The 20,605-nt window shown below is 36.5% G+C and overlaps 2 protein-coding genes and 1 pseudogene across 7 annotated transcripts; all 3 read left to right on the top strand.

Annotated features, from left to right (window-relative positions):
• Positions 1-6,447: 6,447 nt before the first annotated feature.
• On the top strand, positions 6,448-10,603 carry LOC147550318 (eukaryotic translation initiation factor 6-2). Of its 4 annotated transcripts, XM_086665457.1 has the most exons (9): positions 6,704-6,966; positions 7,506-7,663; positions 8,464-8,515; positions 8,601-8,697; positions 8,787-8,872; positions 8,965-9,009; positions 9,481-9,611; positions 9,802-9,912; positions 10,028-10,603. In XM_086665457.1, the coding sequence occupies exons 3-9, from the start codon at positions 8,506-8,508 to the stop codon at positions 10,283-10,285; spliced, it is 738 nt and encodes a 245-aa protein (XP_086521583.1). In that variant the 5' UTR covers positions 6,704-6,966; positions 7,506-7,663; positions 8,464-8,505; the 3' UTR covers positions 10,286-10,603. The 4 variants fall into 4 exon arrangements, with proteins under 4 accessions (XP_086521581.1, XP_086521582.1, XP_086521583.1 ...); XM_086665455.1 differs by lacking the exons at positions 6,704-6,966; positions 7,506-7,663 and adding an exon at positions 6,448-6,690; XM_086665456.1 differs by having other exon boundaries at positions 6,520-7,663.
• Positions 10,604-10,795: 192 nt separating this feature from the next.
• Positions 10,796-13,551, top strand: LOC147550317 (H/ACA ribonucleoprotein complex subunit 4 pseudogene; annotated as a pseudogene). Its single transcript, XR_015236767.1, has one exon. The product of XR_015236767.1 is annotated as an H/ACA ribonucleoprotein complex subunit 4 pseudogene (transcript).
• A 647-nt stretch (positions 13,552-14,198) lies between these two features.
• On the top strand, positions 14,199-19,199 carry LOC147550316 (U-box domain-containing protein 12-like). Of its 2 annotated transcripts, XM_086665454.1 has the most exons (5): positions 14,249-14,342; positions 14,415-15,029; positions 16,737-16,853; positions 16,978-17,433; positions 17,636-19,199. In XM_086665454.1, the coding sequence occupies exons 2-5, from the start codon at positions 14,751-14,753 to the stop codon at positions 18,755-18,757; spliced, it is 1,974 nt and encodes a 657-aa protein (XP_086521580.1). In that variant the 5' UTR covers positions 14,249-14,342; positions 14,415-14,750; the 3' UTR covers positions 18,758-19,199. The 2 variants fall into 2 exon arrangements, with proteins under 2 accessions (XP_086521579.1, XP_086521580.1); XM_086665453.1 differs by having other exon boundaries at positions 14,199-15,029.
• Positions 19,200-20,605: the final 1,406 nt, after the last annotated feature.

Here is a 20,605-nt window from a genome sequence, read left to right as displayed (position 1 = left end):
CAATTTTGGGCGTTGAACGGAGACCGTAATACCAAAGCTTTCCACGTGTCCATTGCAGTTAGGAGGCGTAAGAACCAAATTCAAAGCCTAAATGATTCTATGGGTCGTCAATTAATAGAGGAGTCCGAAATTGCAGACCTTTTGGTTACTCACTTTCAGAATTTAATCACAGAAGAACAGGTAACATCTGCCCCCACTGATGTATTACTTCATTATAAGAAAATATCAGTTGATAACCAGCATTCTATTGTGTCTATACCAACGGAAGATGAGATCAAATCAGTAGTTATGAGAATGGGCCTCTCTAAAAAGCCCAGGTCCTGATGGACTGCCGTGCCTATTTTATCAGAATGGATAGGCAACTGTTGGGCCGGACATCATCAGGTTCATCCAACAGACCTTCAGCCAAGGCCAGTTTCCAGAAGAATTAAATGAAACAAATCTGGTCCTGATCCCAAAAACCGATAACCCGATACAGGCTGCTGACTTCAGACCAATCTCTCTTTGTAATACACTTTATAAATTCATCACCAAGCTCATTGCCAATCGCCTTAGGCCATTACTAGATAATTGTATTCAGTGGAATCAAAGTGCTTTTGTCCCTAATCGTCAAAAAGTGGACAATATAATTATAATCCAAGAATTGTTGCATTCTATGAAAGCATCGAAAGCAAAAACAGGAGCATTTGTGTTAAAACTAGACATGGCAAAGGCGTACGACAGGGTGAATTGGGGTTTTGTCAAACAGGTCCTACACTATTTTGGGATTCCAGAGATGCTTGAGAAACTGATTATGTTCTGTGTATAACTCCTTCTTTCAGTGTATTGATCAACGGCAAAAAGTACGGTAACTTTAAGTCATCCAGAGGTCTACAACAGGGATGCCCACTATCCCCATATTTATTCATTCTGGTCTCTCAATCCTTATCGTTACTTATAGAATAAGTATGAAAGAGATGCATTATTTGATGGTTACCGTGTTAATAGATATGCTCCTAGATTTTCACATTTATTATTTGCAGACGACCTTATTATTATATGGGCGAAGCATCAACAAAAAACTTAGAAGCTGTTCAGAACATAATTGAACAATACACGGGTTTCTCAGGTCAAGCTGTCAATTTCTCGAAGTCTTCCTTATTTTTCAGTACTGGTACTCCTCCCGAAAGATCACAGAAGTACATATCTCAACTCCAAGCCCCTCCTATGGAGGACACCGAGAAATACCTTGGTACTTTAATCCTAAAACCAAGGAACCGTATCCAGTCTCATGAGTTTTTGATCAGGAAGTTTAAATCCAGACTATCGGGGTGGAAGCGGAAACTTATAACTCAAGCGGGTCGGGCCACTTTAATCAAATCGGCTTTAAGCCCTATTTGTACATATTTTTTGGGTCTGTCTTTACTCCCAAACATAGTGATGCTTTATTACACTGCCTTTGTATGAGATAAGTCATCGACCATACATATTGGAATCATATATCATTGATATTCTCTTTCTCTCTTTCTCTCACCCTTCCATTTATCCACATCCTTTTTTTTTCGCTTAACAACCCATAATCAGATTTATTTTTATTTTATGTAAAAAGATTTCAGTTGCTCCAACGATATGATCGATACATCATATAGTGACTGCTTCTTTGGATCCAGATAATACGAAGAAATGAGCTGGTTATTAGTTCATAGGGTTGTCCGTTGTTTTTTAATCTTAACCTAAACCTAAATAAAACCCGACGAGTCACACACTAAGCATAGCAATTATACCAAAAAAGGGTCAATCGATATCATTCCTGACAGGTTTAATATGTTGTACGGATCGGATAGGCTGGCAAAGCCTCAACCAATTAGAGAAGATAGAGAGGGACTTTTGGTGGGACCACGAGGAAGATAAACAAATTAAAAATGCATTTTCTGCCATGGGAGCTGATCCAAAGACCCAAGGATCTTGGAGGGTTAGGCGTAAGGGCTTTGGCTAAAGTCAATCAGAGTCTCGTGGCCAAGGTGGTCTGGAGACTCATCACCAATCCACACACTATATGGGCTCGCATTATTAAAGGTAAGTTTTACAATACAGATAACTTTTGGAATGAAACAAAAAAATCAAACTCCTCAACTCAAGGAGCGGCGGTGGGTGTGATCATCAGAAATAATAGAGGAGAGGTGGTTCTTCAACAAGCTCAGAGAATACAAGCGCAAACGGCCATGGAAGGAGAAGCCAAAGCTCTCTTACTCGGCTGTGAAATGGTCTCAGATCTAGGGTTGGAAAAAATTATATATGAGGAGATAAGTAGACGGTTGTTGATGCCCTAGCCAACGGTCCAGATAAACTCCCGTGGAGAATTAAACCTATCGTGTTAAAAGCATCCCAACACGTGTCAAATCTACAACAGGTAGAGTACAGCTGGATCCCACGCAAAGTCAACTCACTGGCACACTCTCTTGCACATTCAGCTTTAAGTCCTTAGCTCTACTTGTTTCTCGATTTAGTCCCTAGGTTGTCATGGGGGGTTCTGTTTGCTTTAACTTCATTTTGTAAACTCTTTTGTTTTTGGCATTCAATGAAGTTAAATTCCAAAAAAGAAAAAAAAATTATTGGGTTCAAATAAAACGTGTGTCAATCGCTTACTTGTACAAGAACAAGAAAAAAAATTGCGGGAAAAAAATAGTAATAAGAAGTTGAAGATGAACTTAAGAAAAGGAAAAGAACACTGAAAAATAAAAAAGATAAATTTTTTAAATAAAATGGGCTAAATATCCTGTGGGAGGGGCTCATTCGTTAAAGCACTGGGGGACTCCCAAATATTTGAATTTGGGAGCCCAACCACAACCTATTTGGTTTGGTCTTAAGCTTATAAATAATGAACCTATATGCATAACTACCATCTTTTCAGGTACTACAGTCGAGAGATAAAACTTAGTTATCTTTCTCGATGAATTGATAGATGATGAAAGAGAGTGAAGTTCGAAAAAGTTCAAAAAATTGGATATGTAAATACTTTTTAGATAAGTTCGTATTTGTATTTTTTTTTTATTTTTGTTTTTTTTTAAATGGATACGATCTATGTTAGTCATTAGAAGACATTGATACATCATCAAGATGTGATAAGCACGATAACTGCCGAAGTTAAACTTCAAAGAAGTCTAAAACCCAACAACATATACCTTTATTAAATCCAAGTAACCATGAATTCCACCTCTCGTGGGAATCGAACTTGAGACCTCCAGGTTTTTAGAGTGTATGTCAAATACTTTCAACCACTTGGACACCCTTGTCAAATTTGATTTTTGTTTAAACGCTATTAAAGCTAAAAAGTGTATGAATAATTATTTTTTTTGGAAAGAAACTTTCATTCATTAATGATGGATTAGGATCCAAACATCTTACATGGCTTCTATATATCATGAGAGTACAAAATCAAATTACATCATGACGATTGAGAGAACACTTAACTGCCATAAATACAGATACTTGGACCTTTAAAGATCATGACAAAACCTTAGAAGGCTATATCGGACCCTTAAAGGCCATTAGGCTATATCAGACCCTTAAAGGCCATTACAAGACCTAGAAAAGATCTATGCTTTATTTATACCATAAAATCACAGGTTAAAATGTTGTCTTCTGAAATGTTTTCTCATATAAAATTTAATTTTTAGAAATAGGTTATTGATTTTAGGGTCGGTGGGTATATACACCAAAATAATGTTCAAAAAAGATTTATGATCCAATCTCCCCAAAATATGGATATTTAGTCCTTTTACATTATGGACATAAAAACCCTCACTTTTTAAACACATTACCGTCAATGTCCTATACTCAAATTCGCGTGGAGATTTATTAGCAAAAAATATGGAGATTTATTAGCAAAAAGTATGGAGATTTATTAGCAAAAATGGATAGAAACAAATCATAATATCTCTCTCCTGTAAACAGATTTGGAAATCAAATTTTCTCTTTCCTATTATCTGAATCAATCAGAAACCAAAATCCTAACCAAAACGAAACGCCATCAATACGAATATTTCCAAATCAATTTTCCCTCTCTTCTTTACAGATTTGGAAACCAAATCAATTTTCTCTATCTTACTATGTAAATTTTTTTTCGATTCAAATCAATCTCTCACTTAACTTTTAGATTTGGGAAGAGTATATTTTTGGGATCAATTTAACGTGATTTGGGGGTTAATATACAAAATCTATATAGCACTTTCTTTCACTTAACTTTCAGATTTGGAAATACTATATTTTTCTGGGAACATCAAAGCAACATTTGTTTTCGTTTTTACTCGTATATAAATACACATCGAATACTAATTATGAAACAAATACGTAAATTATGTGTTATTTATGACGAGGAAACCATCATTTGTCAAGTATACAACGTAATTTATCAAATGTATGTGGGTCTTGTTCAATAAATTACACATAATTTCTTTTACATTACACATCGTTTACATTCTGTTACAATAAAAACGTACAAAATCTTTCCTGGTTCAAAAATGGTGCCCATCCATGTATTCTCAATTTGTATTCTTGAGCAGGACAAACAACAGAAACACTATATTGTCCAAGAGCATATCCAAATGCTTTTGCATCACCAGGAAACAACTGACCAACTTCAGTAAATATTTTATCCCAGCCATCAGGTTTTAGTTTCGTTGACTTACTTTGATTTGATTATTCTCTTTGAAATTTCATCTGTTATATCAAATCTACACACATATATACACATACATTAAACAAAAAAAAATATATATATATATATATTGTATTATAAACTACATGTACAGTTCCGTAAATTATGTATAATGTTTGTCAAATTTTGACAATATTTGAAGGTTTTGAGTAGTTTGGTAAGCTTAACAAGGCTACTGTTTTGGGTGAAAAGTACACGTAATGGTAAATAAAGAAGACATAATTTATGTGCACTTATACGATGTTTTAGAATTTATTACAAATTATATATAATGTATAACAAATTACTCGTATTTTACATTCTCTTATAAAAACATGGTTCGAAAGATGTTTGCGTAATGTACTATAAAGTATGAAAATTTACTGTAAATTACCTATATTGTATATTCTGTTATGATAACGTACGGAAACACCTGGTTCATAAAATTGTATGAAACCAAAGATCTGGTTCATTAATACATATCCATTTAATAGAACAATAAATTTTTTACTATAAACGACGTGTATAGTTATGTAAATTATATATAATTTACGTCAAAGTACACGAGATTTTGTGTTGAAGCGAAGTTTTTCAACTTGAAATGAGTACTGTGTTAGTTTAATAGTACACGTAATTGTCAATAAATTACTCATAATTTATGGACATTAATATAATGTTTTGGATTTTCTTGATAAAGTATGGATAATTTGTTACAAAATACATATATTATGTTTTTTGTATGTTTTTTGTTATAAAAACATCGTACGGAAGATGTTTGCGTAATTTACTATAAATTATGAGAATTTACTGTAAAATACAGGTAATGTAAATTCTATTATGAAGAACCGTACGGAAAACCGTTAGGTTCATATATCTGTACGGATATAATAATGAGATCTGAAGAAAAAATGTGAAAATCATTAAGCTTAAACTACTGTCTAAAGAATGATGATATGATGATTGATTGAAAAAATAACATACTCGATTTGAACTAATCAGATCTTTTAAACATCAAGATAAAAAACAATAATGAAAATTTAAGAGAGAGAAAATAAACATCAAACATTATAAATTAATGAAAACTAAATAAATCTTTGATACTTTTACTCAAAATCAGATATGATTAACTTTAGAGAGAGAGAGAATCTGTTACAATAACCTGAAACACAATAAAGAATCTTATCAATGGAACGAAAAATTACTTCTGTAATGTGTTTTACCTGATAAAGGATGAAGAAGATGATTTCAGCTGCTCTAATGAAGAAGAAACTAGATTTCAGAGATTAATGGATGATTACCAAACGATTCTGATTTAGAGAAAGAGATGATTAGAAAGTTTCGGTTAATGAAGATAATGAAGATCACGGGTACTTAGTTTGAGAACGTGATTGGAGAGAGAAAGGTGGAGATAAAAATGAGAAAGATATTTGGTGAATTCGAAGATAAATGAGTTTTTATATTTACGGAAGGTTAGTTTAGGTATTAAGATTTATTATGTATTCTAGGGATTTGTGTTTTCTCTCTAGATGTATATAAATGGACTAGATATCCATTAGGCCAGCGCTTTGGGGAAAGCTAAATAGTTTCCTGGGTGTGAAATTTTAAAGGGAATATGCAAAATTTTGAAAACTTTCCGCAGAAACATATTTTATGGGAAATATGTTTCAAAATAAAAATAAAAAACCCTCCACCTCACCCCGGAAATTATTTTGCTTTTCCCAAAGTGATGAACTATCCATTAATATTAATATTTTGGTTTTTAAACTCTTAATGAGATTACGGAGGACTAAAACTGGGGCCGTTTTTTTTTGGTCTATACACTAAAAATATTCTTGATTTTATGCGAGCCCTCATCCCCTCATCCAAGACGAGAGCGCCTTCAAGATTATGGGTAGATGAAGTGAAAGAGGTTTCGTAAGATATATAAGGTTAGCAAAACTAGGGTTTTTGCTGCTGAACTCATTTCCTTCCAAGTGGAAATTCGGACTTCAAACCTTCCTTCAATCTGATCGGAGGTAATAAAATTTCAAACCCTTCAATTTTTTTACTAAACCCTAATTCCATGTTTAAATTTATTTTGTCTACCTTAGATCTCTCATCAGTTCTCTAATTGATTAATTCACTGCTACTATGATTTCCTCCTCAACTTATCATATCAGAGTTCCGGTTTTAGAATCTTAGATCAGACAATATAGTACCTGAAATGTGATAATGGGTTTATTATGTTCTGAATTGATGAAACTAGACCAACAAAATCTGGTGTATTTCAGACTAAAACCCTAATCTCACGTGTATGTGCTTTAGACCTAATCACCATTTTGATTTTTCGACTGTTATATCTGCTGTACCATATCAAAGTTTTGTTTTTAGGGCAAATGATTTATTGTTTCTAGTATTTGTTTAAAATTTTGATTAGATAATTTTGTTATGCATTACTTGGATATAGAATATATACTTTCTGTTTTTGTTTATATAGATGGAAGGGAATCGATTAGGGTTAGGGTTAGGATTAAGACGTTTTTAATGAGGTAAATATACTGAAGATAATCTTAAGGGAATTTAATTTTTTCTAATTGTAAAGATAAATTTTGTAATGAGGTCTTTGTTCTGATTTACTTATGATTTTGGTGTTACTCTTCTTTTTTTATTATGATCTGATTTGTCAAAATAATTTATTAGCATGGATTACAAACTTAGATGAACATTTGAATCCGATTTAAACTAAATTGAATGAGCCCTATAACTACTAGCTTTTAAGATATTTTGGCCCTTCAAAATTGCGCAAAGACCCTAAAGGCCGTCGTATTCATACCTTGTGAACGGGTGACAGGAATCTTATATAAACAAAAACAGAAATCATTGAAGGGTTCGCGACTCTTAGCCCTAACGAAGTGCTTGATTTTTATTTTCTCTTGTCGCCTTTTCATACCGCTTCTCTTCATTCAGAGCGAATTCGAAAGAAAGCTTGAATCTTGATATTCTTCCAAGGTACTGAGAAATTCTGGACTTAGGGGTTAGGATTAAGACGTTTTTAATGAGGTAAATATACTGAAGATTTTGAGGGAATTTAAATTTTTCTAATTGTAAAGATAAATTTTGTAATGAGGTCTTTGTTCTGATTTACTTATGATTTTGGTGTTACTCTTCTTTTTTTATTATGATCTGATTTGTCAAAATAATTTATTAGCATGGATTACAAACTTAGATGAACATTTGAATCCGATTTAAACTAAATTGAATGAGCCCTATAACTACTAGCTTTTAAGATATTTTGGCCCTTCAAAATTGCGCAAAGACCCTAAAGGCCGTCGTATTCATACCTTGTGAACGGGTGACAGGAATCTTATATAAACAAAAACAGAAATCATTGAAGGGTTCGCGACTCTTAGCCCTAACGAAGTGCTTGATTTTTATTTTCTCTTGTCGCCTTTTCATACCGCTTCTCTTCATTCAGAGCGAATTCGAAAGAAAGCTTGAATCTTGATATTCTTCCAAGGTACTGAGAAATTCTGGACTTAGGGGTTAATCATGAAATCCTATTGTTCTTTCATTTGTTATCTGTAATCGTTTAGGTTCCGATTCTGATTGTTTTTATGCCTATTAGGGTTTAAACTTAATCTTTAGAACAAGATTCTTAATCTATGTTCGTTTGAACATCTTTTCTGTCATTGCTTGTTAAAAAATGCATTTTATTTTTCATTATTAGCTTTATAGATTTGAAAAGTACTTTTTTCTTGTTCGTATTAGATTGATACTAGTATTAATTATGATTGAATTTGTGGGTGCAGGTTTAATCTTCTTGATTTCGTTCTGTTCATAAACTTATTATCATGGCAACCAGTAAGTTTTTGTTAATCGGTATAAACCCGTTGTTCGTATTATGTTGCTGGTTATTTCTTTATATCCACTTATCGAATCGGTGCAGGGCTTCAATTTGAGAACTCTTGTGAAGTTGGCGTATTCTCAAAGCTGACAAATGCATATTGTTTAGTTGCTATTGGGGGATCAGAGAACTTCTATAGGTTGGTTACTTATTGAGATTACTCATTTTCTATTGTTTTGTTTTTTTGTATATTGATTCGATGATGCTGATATTTTTGTGTTTTCGTAGTACTTTTGAGTCTGAGTTAGCGGATGTTATCCCTGTGGTTAAAACCTCTATTGGTGGCACTCGGATTATTGGTCGTCTTTGTGCCGGTGAGTTCTTTGAAATGCATGAGTTCAAAGTTCATAAAATCTTGTAAACTTTCTGAGTATGACTTGATATTGTTGCTGATTTCTCATCGCAGGAAACAAGAATGGACTTCTTGTCCCACATACTACTACTGACCAAGGTAAGCACAGAAAATTAAGCTATATTTGTCGTTAAATTGTTCTCTTTATCCTCCATCAATTGCTATGGTTGAGTTTTGGTAGTCCTTATTTGTGTTATTGCTTTTACTTTGTATGAACTTAGAACCTAAGTAGTTGGGCTTGCGACTCGCCGACTCGGATCTAGCTCGGATTGGCCTGAGCCCTAACCAGCTGAGAGTGATTACGGTTTTAGGTATCTCTCTGTCAGGAGATCGGTTTATATACGTTATTGCATGTTTACAAATTTCTATAAGGTTTTCTTGTTCTCAGCAATAGCAATTTGTTTCTCTATGTTGCTTGGTGGTTATTGCAGTCTACTACCAAGGAACCTCAATTTCACAACTTCTGTTTGTGTAAAATTTTTACTTGGTATTTCTTATTATTTTGTGAAAATCGCATTATTTGTATTTCATCTTCCATCATTCAACTATTACTTTCTTTTTATCTTGTAGAGCTTCAACATTTGAGGAACAGTTTACCTGATCAAGTTGTTGTTCAACGAATCGATGAGAGACTATCTGCATTGGGAAACTGCATCGCTTGTAATGATCATGTTGCTCTCACTCATACTGATCTTGACAGGGTAAGCAACTCTCTTTCTAATGCAAAAATATATGAACGGATCTAGTTAGCCCACATGAGCTTGGGAATTGGTGTGAATTATTCATAGGCATGTTTGAAAATTACAAACATTTTGAACAAAGTGGACTTTATAACTACACTTGATATATTTACTCGTGATAATTATTTTCATATGCTTTTCTTGTTATTAGGACACTGAAGAGATTATAGCCGATGTCCTCGGAGTAGAAGTATTCAGGCAGACCATTGCTGGAAACATTCTCGTGGGAAGTTACTGTACCTTCTCTAACCGAGGTGGATTGGTAAGAACTATATTTCCTCTCCCTCTCTATCTAAGATCGTCCGTTATGGGCGGGGAGACGGGGACATCTGAAACTCATTACTCACCACCATATTTCTGTATTTCTTATGAAACAGGTCCATCCCCATACCTCCATTGAAGACTTGGATGAACTTTCTACGCTTCTTCAAGTCCCTCTGGTAGCTGGAACTGTCAACAGAGGCAGTGAAGTCATTGCTGCTGGTATGACAGTCAACGATTGGACAGCATTTTGTGGGTCCGATACTACTGCTACAGAGCTTTCTGTCATTGAAAGTGTCTTCAAGTTGAGGGAAGCTCAACCTAGTGCCATTGTTGATGAGATGAGAAAATCCTTGATCGATAGCTATGTCTGAGTAAAACACTTATACAAGCTTCCTTCTTAAGAACAAACGCTGGAATGGCGAAATTATGGTAATCTTATTTAGTTTTAGAGAAGAAGAAATGAGGAAATGGAATTGAGGTCCTGTCCTGGGAAGAAGATCATCTTCACTGAACTGTAGTAATTTAGCATTTTTGTGTGGAATTTTGACAGCTAAGTTTAACTAGATGTTGGATTTTCTTAAGGTTGTTCTTTTTTAGGTGTAAGCATGTATATGCACCACCCACTCTTGGTGTATATGTTTGCAAGTAACGAGAACTTTTAGCATATAATATGAATGTTTTTTACAGTATGATATATCTTGTGCACTCTTCAAATCATATCTTTTTTATTATTCTATGGAGGAAAAGTTTGTGTTGTCTGGTATAGGAAAACAATGTTTTGATTAGGTTTTGAAGCTCCAAATAAGCTGTTGGGGGAAAGGATTGGCTTGCGAACGATTTCAATCCCCCGTAATAGGATCAATTTGTGCTCGGCCTGCCATGAAACAGTCCTTGTAGAACAAAGCCCTCGCACCAATCAGAGAGGTGATTGGTCCGTATTACATTGAATACCCAATATGATTCACCGGGTACTATGGAGTATATCGGAAGATCTCTACTACATAGTTATAGTTTTCAACGGAGAGGTTATTAGAGAGTTGCCACAAATCAAATTACAACTCTTTCTATGTCCAACTAATGATTTTAAAAGTTACTAGAGAGTCCACACTCTACATCCATCCCTTTGCTTTTTGCTCTCCCTTTGGTGTTACTCGGATTGGACTGAGTCCGTGTTGTTCAAGCCCAGTGCGCATTAGATCTCGTTTGATGCCCTCGGCTAGCCCAGTGCGCATTAGATCTCGTTTGATACCCTCGGCGAGCCCCAATCCGCCCTCGGCTAGCCCCAATCCACGGGGCGCTAAGTTCGATAACCTTTGCCCAAATGGGCGGGGAGCTCAGAGAGAGGTAGACCCGAGAGTAAAAAGAAGGGACCTATAGACGGACCCTTCAACAAATCCAACGGTCTTAGAGTATCACTTCACTAAAACCCTAGACCCAGATCATCTTCAGTTCCTCAGAACCACCGGTACCACCACCGTTCTCTTCTCCTTATACACCTTACTTCTCTCTACCAATATAAAGTTATAAAACCCTAGCCAAAACCCCACCCTGAACTTCCTCTCTCTAAAACCCGAACCTTCATTTCTCCCCCTAAAAAACCAAACCCCTCCCCAAACCATGTCGGAAATTGAACTATCTCGGTCGGAGAAGAAGAAGAAGAAAAACAGAACCAAAGAAGAAACTGAACCAGAACTACCCAAAACCCTCGAAAACATCGATTCCGATCCTACCCAGAAAGATTTTCTCATCAAACCACAAAGCTTCACTCCAACCTTGGATACTTCTGAATGGCCGATCCTCCTCAAGAACTACGATCGCCTGAACGTTCGTACCGGTCACTACACTCCTCTCCCGTCCGGTCACACTCCCCTGAAACGTCCTCTCGCTGAGTATATCAGGTATGGTATCATCAATCTTGATAAACCTGCAAATCCTTCTTCTCATGAAGTTGTAGCTTGGATTAAACGTATTTTACGTGTTGAAAAAACTGGTCATAGTGGAACCCTAGATCCTAAAGTAACTGGAAATTTAATTGTTTGTATTGATCGAGCTACCCGTCTTGTTAAATCTCAACAAGGTGCTGGAAAAGAGTATGTTTGTGTTGCTAGACTTCATTCTGCTGTTCCTGACGTAGCTAAAGTTGCTAGGGCACTTGAAACCCTAACTGGTGCTGTTTTTCAAAGACCACCATTGATTTCTGCTGTTAAGAGACAACTTCGGATTCGAACTATTTATGAAAGTAAACTCCTTGAATATGATGCTGATAAACATTTGGTTATATTTTGGATTTCATGCGAGGCTGGTACTTATGTTAGGACTCTTTGTGTGCATTTGGGTTTGATTCTGGGTGTGGGTAGTCATATGCAAGAACTTCGAAGAGTACGATCTGGGATTTTAGGCGAGAAAGAAAATATGGTAACAATGCATGATGTAATGGATGCTCAATGGGTTCAGGATAATTACAGGGACGAGAGTTATTTGAGACGTGTTATTATGCCGCTTGAGGTTTTGTTAACTTGTTATAAGAGATTGGTTGTCAAAGATTCGACTGTGAATGCTATTTGTTATGGTGCTAAGTTGATGATTCCTGGGTTATTGAGATTTGAAAACGGTATCGAAAATGGGGAAGAAGTTGTTTTGATGACTACTAAAGGAGAAGCAATTGCTTTGGGTATTGCTGAAATGACGACAGCGGTAATGGCAACTTGTGATCATGGTGTGGTTGCTAAGATTAAGAGGGTTGTGATGGATAGAGATACTTACCCGAGGAAATGGGGTTTGGGTCCTAAAGCTTCGATGAAGAAGAAGTTAGTTGCAGAAGGATTACTGGATAAACATGGGAAGCCAAACGAGAAGACACCTGCTGAGTGGAGAAGAAATGTCGTTCTACCAACAGGAGGTGATGCCATTGTTGCAGGAATGGCAGCTGTTTCTGAACCTGCGAAAGCAGATGAAACTAAAGGAGAGGAGAAGAAAAAGAAAAAGAAGCAGAAGAAGGATGAAGAAGAAGATGGGGAGAATCTTAAGCGTAAATTAGAGGAAACTGGCGATAGCCCTGTGACAGTTCCTTCTAAGAAGGCTAAACTTGAAGAAGTTGAAGATGTAGTTGAAGAGGAGAAAAGAGAGAAGAAGAAGAAAAATAAGAAAGACAAGTCTGAAAATGGTGAAGCTGGTGCCTCTGATGAAGAGAAGTCCGAGAAGAAGAAAAAGAAAAAGGATAAGAAAGAGAAGAGCGAAGCCGGAAAATCTGAGGACGAGAAGTCTGAGAAGAAGAAAAAGAAGAGCAAAGACACAGAGGAGGACAACTACGGCGATCAAGTAGAGGCTGTAAGAAGTGAAAAGAAGAAGAAAGAGAAGAAAAAGAAGAATAAAGATGCAGAAGAGTAGAAGTAAATGTAACACACTAGCAGACCAGTATGTAATTCGAGTTTATATTTAATTTTGTTTGTCATTAAGCACAGGGAGAATTTAACCCTAAATATTCTGACTTTTCTTCAGTTAGATTTATATACATTGGCTTAGGGTTTGTCTCCTTACATGTCCCCCTTTTTTCATATTTTTCTCCCTTTTGTAGGAAGAACAAGAGTTTTAAGCTCAGTTTCTATATTTAATACTTTATCTTCTCTGTTTGTTTTTAGTTTGAGCTTGTTGTCTAAGTGCTTTTCATTTGGACTTCATATCCTTTTTATGATGCTATCTTTTTTGTTGTTGAAGATTATGGCGTTATCTTAGGAGATCATAACAAGTTAATAACAAATGACAAGAAAAAGAAGTTATGATGATAAAAGATTAGAATCGCCAAAAAAACTTGGGGCAGAGATTAAGACTAAAAAGAGGACAACATAAACATGGGATAGATATCATCCATTTCTTCACATATGCATCTATTTCTTCCTTCCTGTTTGCTAATTGTATTGCAGTCATTTAACCAGTTATGCAGTTAGGTGTGGGAGTCGGCCGAGGGTCTGCCACAAGCATTTTCCTTAACGGACGGGGATTCCCCTAGCGGACGGACGAGGTTGTGTGGGTACCTAAACTCTCTTAATAATTAGTCTGGCGGATAGTCAAATCTAAGCTCTTTGGCTATTAGGGTAATCGAGTGGACTTACAATCTGAGTTACTTGATAACCTAACAACTTTGGTTGTATCTAACTAAGCATGAGTTGTCAAATAATGTCTTACTTTTCCAGCCTAATTTAACACTTTTTTGTGGAGCCTATATTTTTATTTTCACATCTCATATGAGAAACGATTTTTTAAATGTAGATCTCTAGACCTCCACGTGCTGAGTGGAACAAAAAAATATGTCAATACGATTCTTTCTAGAACATTGCAGGAGGACCATAGTATAGAGTTAACCGAAAACGAGTCGACGATCAAACTTTTTATGTGAGAGGACAATATATACATCATAAATTAATCCGTAGAGTATCACTTTTGAAATTACAAAGGAAATTATTGTTTCTTATCATACATTTTTTTTTTTCTAATTTGTGATAGCTTGCAAGAATGTCGAGAGACTGACCTAAATATATGGTTTTTCGTAGCTGAAAACCGATATATTATTACATCACGTCCTCCAAGATCGGATCTTACTAACATGGAACATTGGAACTAGACTAAACACTGTTTAACTCCTCATTTCTCTCTCTCTCTCTCTCTCTCTCTAACTAAAGATGAAGAAGACTACTCTCACTTCTGAGCTCTGATTCACATTCTATCTTACTTTCTCTCTCTAGAATGAAGACGAAGGCACTATTCTCCAGCTAATCTCAACCAGATATTCCAGTTTCAAGAGATTTGGTTTTGTTTCAAGATATCAGTAGTTATAGCGAGATGGAAGAAGAGAAAGGGGCAATAATAGCTCAGAATCTGATTGATATAGTAAATGAGATTTCTAAGATTTCAAACTACATATGTGTTATTAAGAAACAGTATTCAAGTTTAGCTAGAAGATTGAAACTTTTGATGCCCTTGTTTGAAGAGATCAAAGATACTACTAGTAAAGAAACGATTCATGAAGTTAATGTAAAAGCCCTAACTTCTTTGAAACTAGTTCTTCAATCTGCTAAAGATTTACTCACATTTGGAAGCCAAGGTAGCAAGATTTACATGGTACGTTTTCTATTAACCCAGAGTCATTTCTTTCTTCTTCTAATTTTAGGTTTTCTTACATTAAAGCTCTTGTTGGATTTTACCTCTCTTTGTATTGTTCAATTGAACTTATTAGGGTTTTGTTAGCTTTGAGTTGTTTTGAAAATGCTGGTTCGTTTTAAGATTCTTAACTTGCTTGCTTCTTCCGTCTAAGTTCTGAGTTGGTCTAAAAATCGAGCTTACAAGTTAAAGATTAGATTCTTTTTTATTGACTATGTGTAGTTAAGCTCTACTTAGCCATTGAAGAAATCTCTTGGAGATGCATATGTACATTCTTTCAAAAGCTGAAAATCTACACTCAGAGCTAGTTAATTAATTTGGTTATGATTTAGATGTTGTAATTTATGTCTTACTATGCATAGTAAGTAATTCGTCTTATAATATTGTTCGTAATTACTTATGGTTGACCAACAAAGGAGTCACGTGATGTGGTACTTTAGTCGCACAAAGGAGACTTCACCTGTAGCTTGTGGTCTTGACAAATTCTCGCCTAAGACTATGACATACGAGGACGATCACTGGGCGATAAGGCGAGTCTCCGCCTTGAGAGTTTGACTCCTAGTCAGTGTGTCTGATGTGTTGTAACGCATTGAGCGAGTCCGCCGCGACCTTGTTTGCATGATATTTTTATTGACGAAGAATGAGTAGTACACGTCTACGTTAGTAGAAACTCTACAATCCTGAGAGTAGGACGTACCACGCGAGTTTGCCTGAGGACTTTGATATCACCAATCAGTGAGGTCCGTTGTGATTCGATATCTGGGTGATGTTGGGTTCCTTGGTCTGCCCAGTGGGATTGGACTCACTCGATAAGGTACCCCACAATATTGATAGCCCCTTGCATGAACTCTGTACTTTTCCTAGTTGCGAAAATGATGTTCCCTATGGATGCAATGTTATTTGAGATACACTGGACACAATTGTTAAATCCATGTAGGACAACGAAGTGATTGCGGCCGGTCGACTGAATAAAGATCCTTTGATCAGATCGAAACAATTACGGATATTGTGTGAGTGGGTAAGAGGTTGTGTGCAGTGCCAGCCCACACATTTGGGAGGCCCCAAGCGGAGTTGAACTTGGGCCTATATAGGGCATGTTAGAAAAAAATCCTAATAGTGTGCTTATGGGAGGATTTGAACTCTTGCACATGTTCCAAACTCTTAACCACTCAGTTACAACGTAAATTATTTTCATGTCTGTTTAAAGTATAATTATTATTTCGAAACTGACATACAAAATCCAAAAATGAGGCCCTTCATTACGTTGGGACCCATAGCAGCCGCTTATGTTCTCTGTTATGATTATCTTTGTCCAATATCTTTTTCCTTCATTATGCACCTTAAGACTGAAGTGTTAATCTTGAGCACGTTGGAGAGTCTTGCAAAAATTCACATGTTGTGAAAGTTACAATTTAGAATCTTAGTGGGGCAGAAAATGCTGATTACCTGTTTCTTGATCCGAAAATTGTTTGACTGTCTTCTTCCCTTTGTTATGTTGGTTGAGGTGTATCATTGGTATTACAAAAGTTGTGGAAAAGTGTTGGTTGGGACTTGGGATCTCCAAATTCATTCTTTGTTTGCAGCTGTATATTCTAGAATTTAATAAGTTTGAGGGATACACTATCTTATGTAGTGCATAAACTGAATCTGATCGTTCTCGTATTCCAGGTTCTGGAGTGGGAGCAAATAATGCACAAATTCCAGGAAGTGACGGCTCATTTGGAACAAACCTTGAGTAGAATTTCCTTGGATAAACTTGACATATCAGATGAAGTTAGGGAGCAGGTAGTTAGCGATCCTAAAAAACAGTGCATTTCTTGTTAGTTTGGAAGTAATCCTCCATGTTTCACTTTGGCATGGACTATTCTGTCTCTTATGGGCCATGAGATAATAATCTCTTTTTGTACAGGTTGAGCTTGTGGTTTCTCAGTTCAGGAGAGCCAAAGGATTGGCCGAAGTACCTGATGATAAGCTATATGAGGATCTTTCATCACTTTACAATAAGAGCAATAATGCAGATATAAATCCAACCATCTTACAAAGATTGGCAGAAAAGTTACAGTTGATGGACATAAATGACCTCAAACGTGAGTCAGTAGCATTGCATGAGATGGTTCTTGCCACAGGTGATCCTGAGGGTAAAATAGAAAAAATTTCAATGCTACTGAAGAAAATTAAGGATTTTGTGCAGAGTACCCCAGAGCCTGAGATTAGTTCACAGGCAAGCAAGAATAGTCTCCGTTCAAATTTTAATTGGCTGGTGTCAACTGACAATGATCTTAAATCTCCGGTAGTACCGGATGACTTTCGATGCCCAATATCCTTGGAGTTGATGAAAGATCCAGTTATTGTATCCACAGGGCAGGTATATACATTACTATTTTGCATCTCTACTTCTCTATGAGAAGAATTAAATGCGTTTTTTTCTTTTGTACATATCAATCCTTCTTGAGAACTATCCATTATTGCACTCTTGTCCACTCTGTATATGGAAGGGTGGAGGATGTTATTTTCCTGTTGTTTCATTGCTTTTTGGTTCTAATTTTCTATTTGATATACTGCTGCAGACTTATGAACGTCTGTGCATTGAGAAATGGTTTCAAGCAGGACATAGCGTGTGTCCAACGACACAACAGACCCTTTCGAGCATGGCTCTCACACCCAACTATGTCTTGCTTAGTCTCATAGCTCAATGGTGTGAGGCTAATGGTATTGAACCACCAAAAAAACCACGTGCTTCTCGGTCCAATAAGACTAATTCTGTCTGTTCTCCAGCTGAACGTGCAAAAATCAATATCCTCATTCGGAAGCTTACATCTGGCAACCTTGAAGATCAGCGATCTTCTGCAGGTGAGCTTCGTCTTCTCGCCAAGCAAAACACGAACAATCGCATCTGCATTGCTGAGGCTGGAGCCATCCCACTTCTCATAGGCCTTCTCACCATACCTGACCGTCGAACTCAGGAACATGCTGTTACTTCACTCCTAAACCTTTCCATATGTGAAGACAACAAAGCTCAAATCGTATCAAGTGCTCTACCTGGTATAGTTCATGTTCTTAAGAAAGGAAGCATGGAAGCACGAGAAAATGCAGCAGCTACTCTTTTCTCTCTGGCAGTTGTAGATGCAAATAAGGTAAAAATTGGTTCATCGGGAGCAATACGAGCACTTGTCACATTGCTGGACGAAGGTAGTCAGCGTGGGAAAAAGGATGCAGCAACTGCTCTCTTCAATCTGTGTAAGTACCAAGGGAACAGGGTTAGGGCAGTTAGGGCTGGAATAGTTCCACCATTGATGAGGCTTGTGAAAGAACCCCGAGATTCAATGGTTGACGAGTCATTAACGGTACTCTCTATGCTAGCAAGTCTTCCTGAGAGTAAAACAGCTATGGGAGCTGCAGATGCTCTACCTGTCTTAGTTGAAATGATTGGAACAGGATCCCCAAGGAATAAAGAGAATGCTGCTGCAATTCTAGTTCATCTTTGTTCTGGAAATGACCAATTCCTGATAGAGGCACAAGAACTTGGTATAATGGGATCGCTTTTGGACCTGGCAGATAATGGCACAGATAGAGGTAAAAGGAAGGCCGGATTGTTGCTTGAGGGTATTAACAGGTTTATTGAGCTTCGGAAGCTGGCTCGTGAACTTGCTGACATCCAAATTCAGGATCAGATCAATCACTCGTCATAAGAGCTTAACTATAGATGGAAGGGTTACTTGATGCAATATAAGCAACTAAGAAGAAGGGTTTACTTTATAGGACAGGGAGGTTGAAGATTACATGCCTTTGGTTGTCCGATATTCATTTGTTCGTGCGGGGAACTGCAGTCTATACATTTACCGGATGGAAGTTTTAAATATCATCCGAGGAAGCTAACATGGCATTCCCCCTGTATGTGTAATTTTAGCTTCCATTTATGACTGTAACATCCTCCATTTTTTCTGAGAAGGATAGTTCTTTCCCCCTTATTTTTCTTCATTTTTTCTTTATTCAATGTCAAGGAGAAATGTTCCATGATCTGATGTAACAGACTGAGCAATCTACCTTTCCCTCTAAATTTTGTGGGGGAATTGGTTTTGAACTCTATTGTTGTCTATGTGGGTTTTCTATTTTATGGTTTTATTTGTCAAATCTATTCATCTAGATTTTAAGTCTTTCAGTCGGAGTTTGGCACGCTAGAAAGGAATCCAGTTACCAGAAATACTAATCCCATAGTGTAATTATTTGCAATCGAAATACCTTAGTATATAGTATATTGGTATGAAATGATGATTTTCGTTTCCATAGTTATTTAGACTGACAGTTAGCAAACCCACCCTCCTGAGCTCCTCCTTGGTTTAGGATTCTCCCTCAGAAGAAGACTAACATTCTCTTTTGGGACGCCAATGCCATCCCTAGTTTAGCCGTGTACCAAACATCATTTGGGACTGTGTGATTCATGGTAATTACATTTCATTCCCCACGCCAACAGTCTAAGAGATTTGATCTTATGAGAGGGAAAGTATAAAGAGAAACCCTCTCTCTGCCTTGGAATTTGCTCACTGAGTTTTTGAATGGAAGTTGTCATGTGTGTTCTTTATGTGGACCACAATATACTTCTTGTATACTGACCTTTACCTAATACAATTGAGTTAGCTATGAATGGACCACATTTCCTCCCAATGCTTTTCAATGTCCTCCAAACTATATCTTCCTGTAGCTAAGAAAGGAACAAATTTCTATCTGCTTGAATCAATTGGAAAAGCTCAAACCTATCGTGAAATAACGACATCATGATGAAGGATTCAAGGCTAAATGATTGTCGAATATCAGCAATAGGACACTTAATCACATGTGATCAGTTGGGTACCATTTGGTAGTAATAAAGCATACTTAAGTAGCCAACAACCTTTGGTTGGAGCGGTAAGAGGTATAATCTTCCACTTCGGAGGTCAAGGGTTCGAGGCACGCTGACCATTCCAAAAAAAAAAGCATACTTAAGTAACTTAACCATGAAATAGATTCCTCTATTGGCATCTTCTATAAGTAAAGGTAGTAGGAACTACAGATTTTCAGTTGCAGTTTCTTCATTGATAATTTCAGCTTGAATGTTAGTTAACAGTTCATGTCTTCACTGATCAGTATGAAGAGAGAGAGAGAGAGAGAGAGAGAGAGAGAGAGAGAGAGAGAGAGAGAGAGAGAGAGAGAGAGAGAGAGAGAGAGAGAGAGAGAGAGAGAGAGAGAGAGAATTTTTGTAATATGAACCTAATTTGCATAATTTCTAAAATATACTTTATTGAATCACTACCAAAAATATTAAGTTTGTAGACATTCAACTTAGATCCAAACAAGAATTAATGAAGAGAATTTAGATATTACATTCTCGGTTACATGAGTATCCTTTGTTCATGAGCACGTTTTCACACTCCCCTTCAAGTGTGACGTTCTTTGCGACTAAAACATGTCTTTTTGTTGAGTGATGGGAGCGAAGTTAACCTTGTGGCCTAGCTCTGTACTTATGTTAAGTTTGTGGAATCTTACTCAAAACTAATTACTAG

The sequence above is a fragment of the Eschscholzia californica genome, unplaced genomic scaffold (genome assembly GCF_041429995.1).
Source record: "Eschscholzia californica isolate CP2 unplaced genomic scaffold, dmEscCali1.0.p SCAF_3, whole genome shotgun sequence".
Taxonomy (NCBI): Eukaryota; Viridiplantae; Streptophyta; class Magnoliopsida; order Ranunculales; family Papaveraceae; genus Eschscholzia; species Eschscholzia californica.
This window is presented reverse-complemented; position numbering and strand designations above follow the sequence as displayed.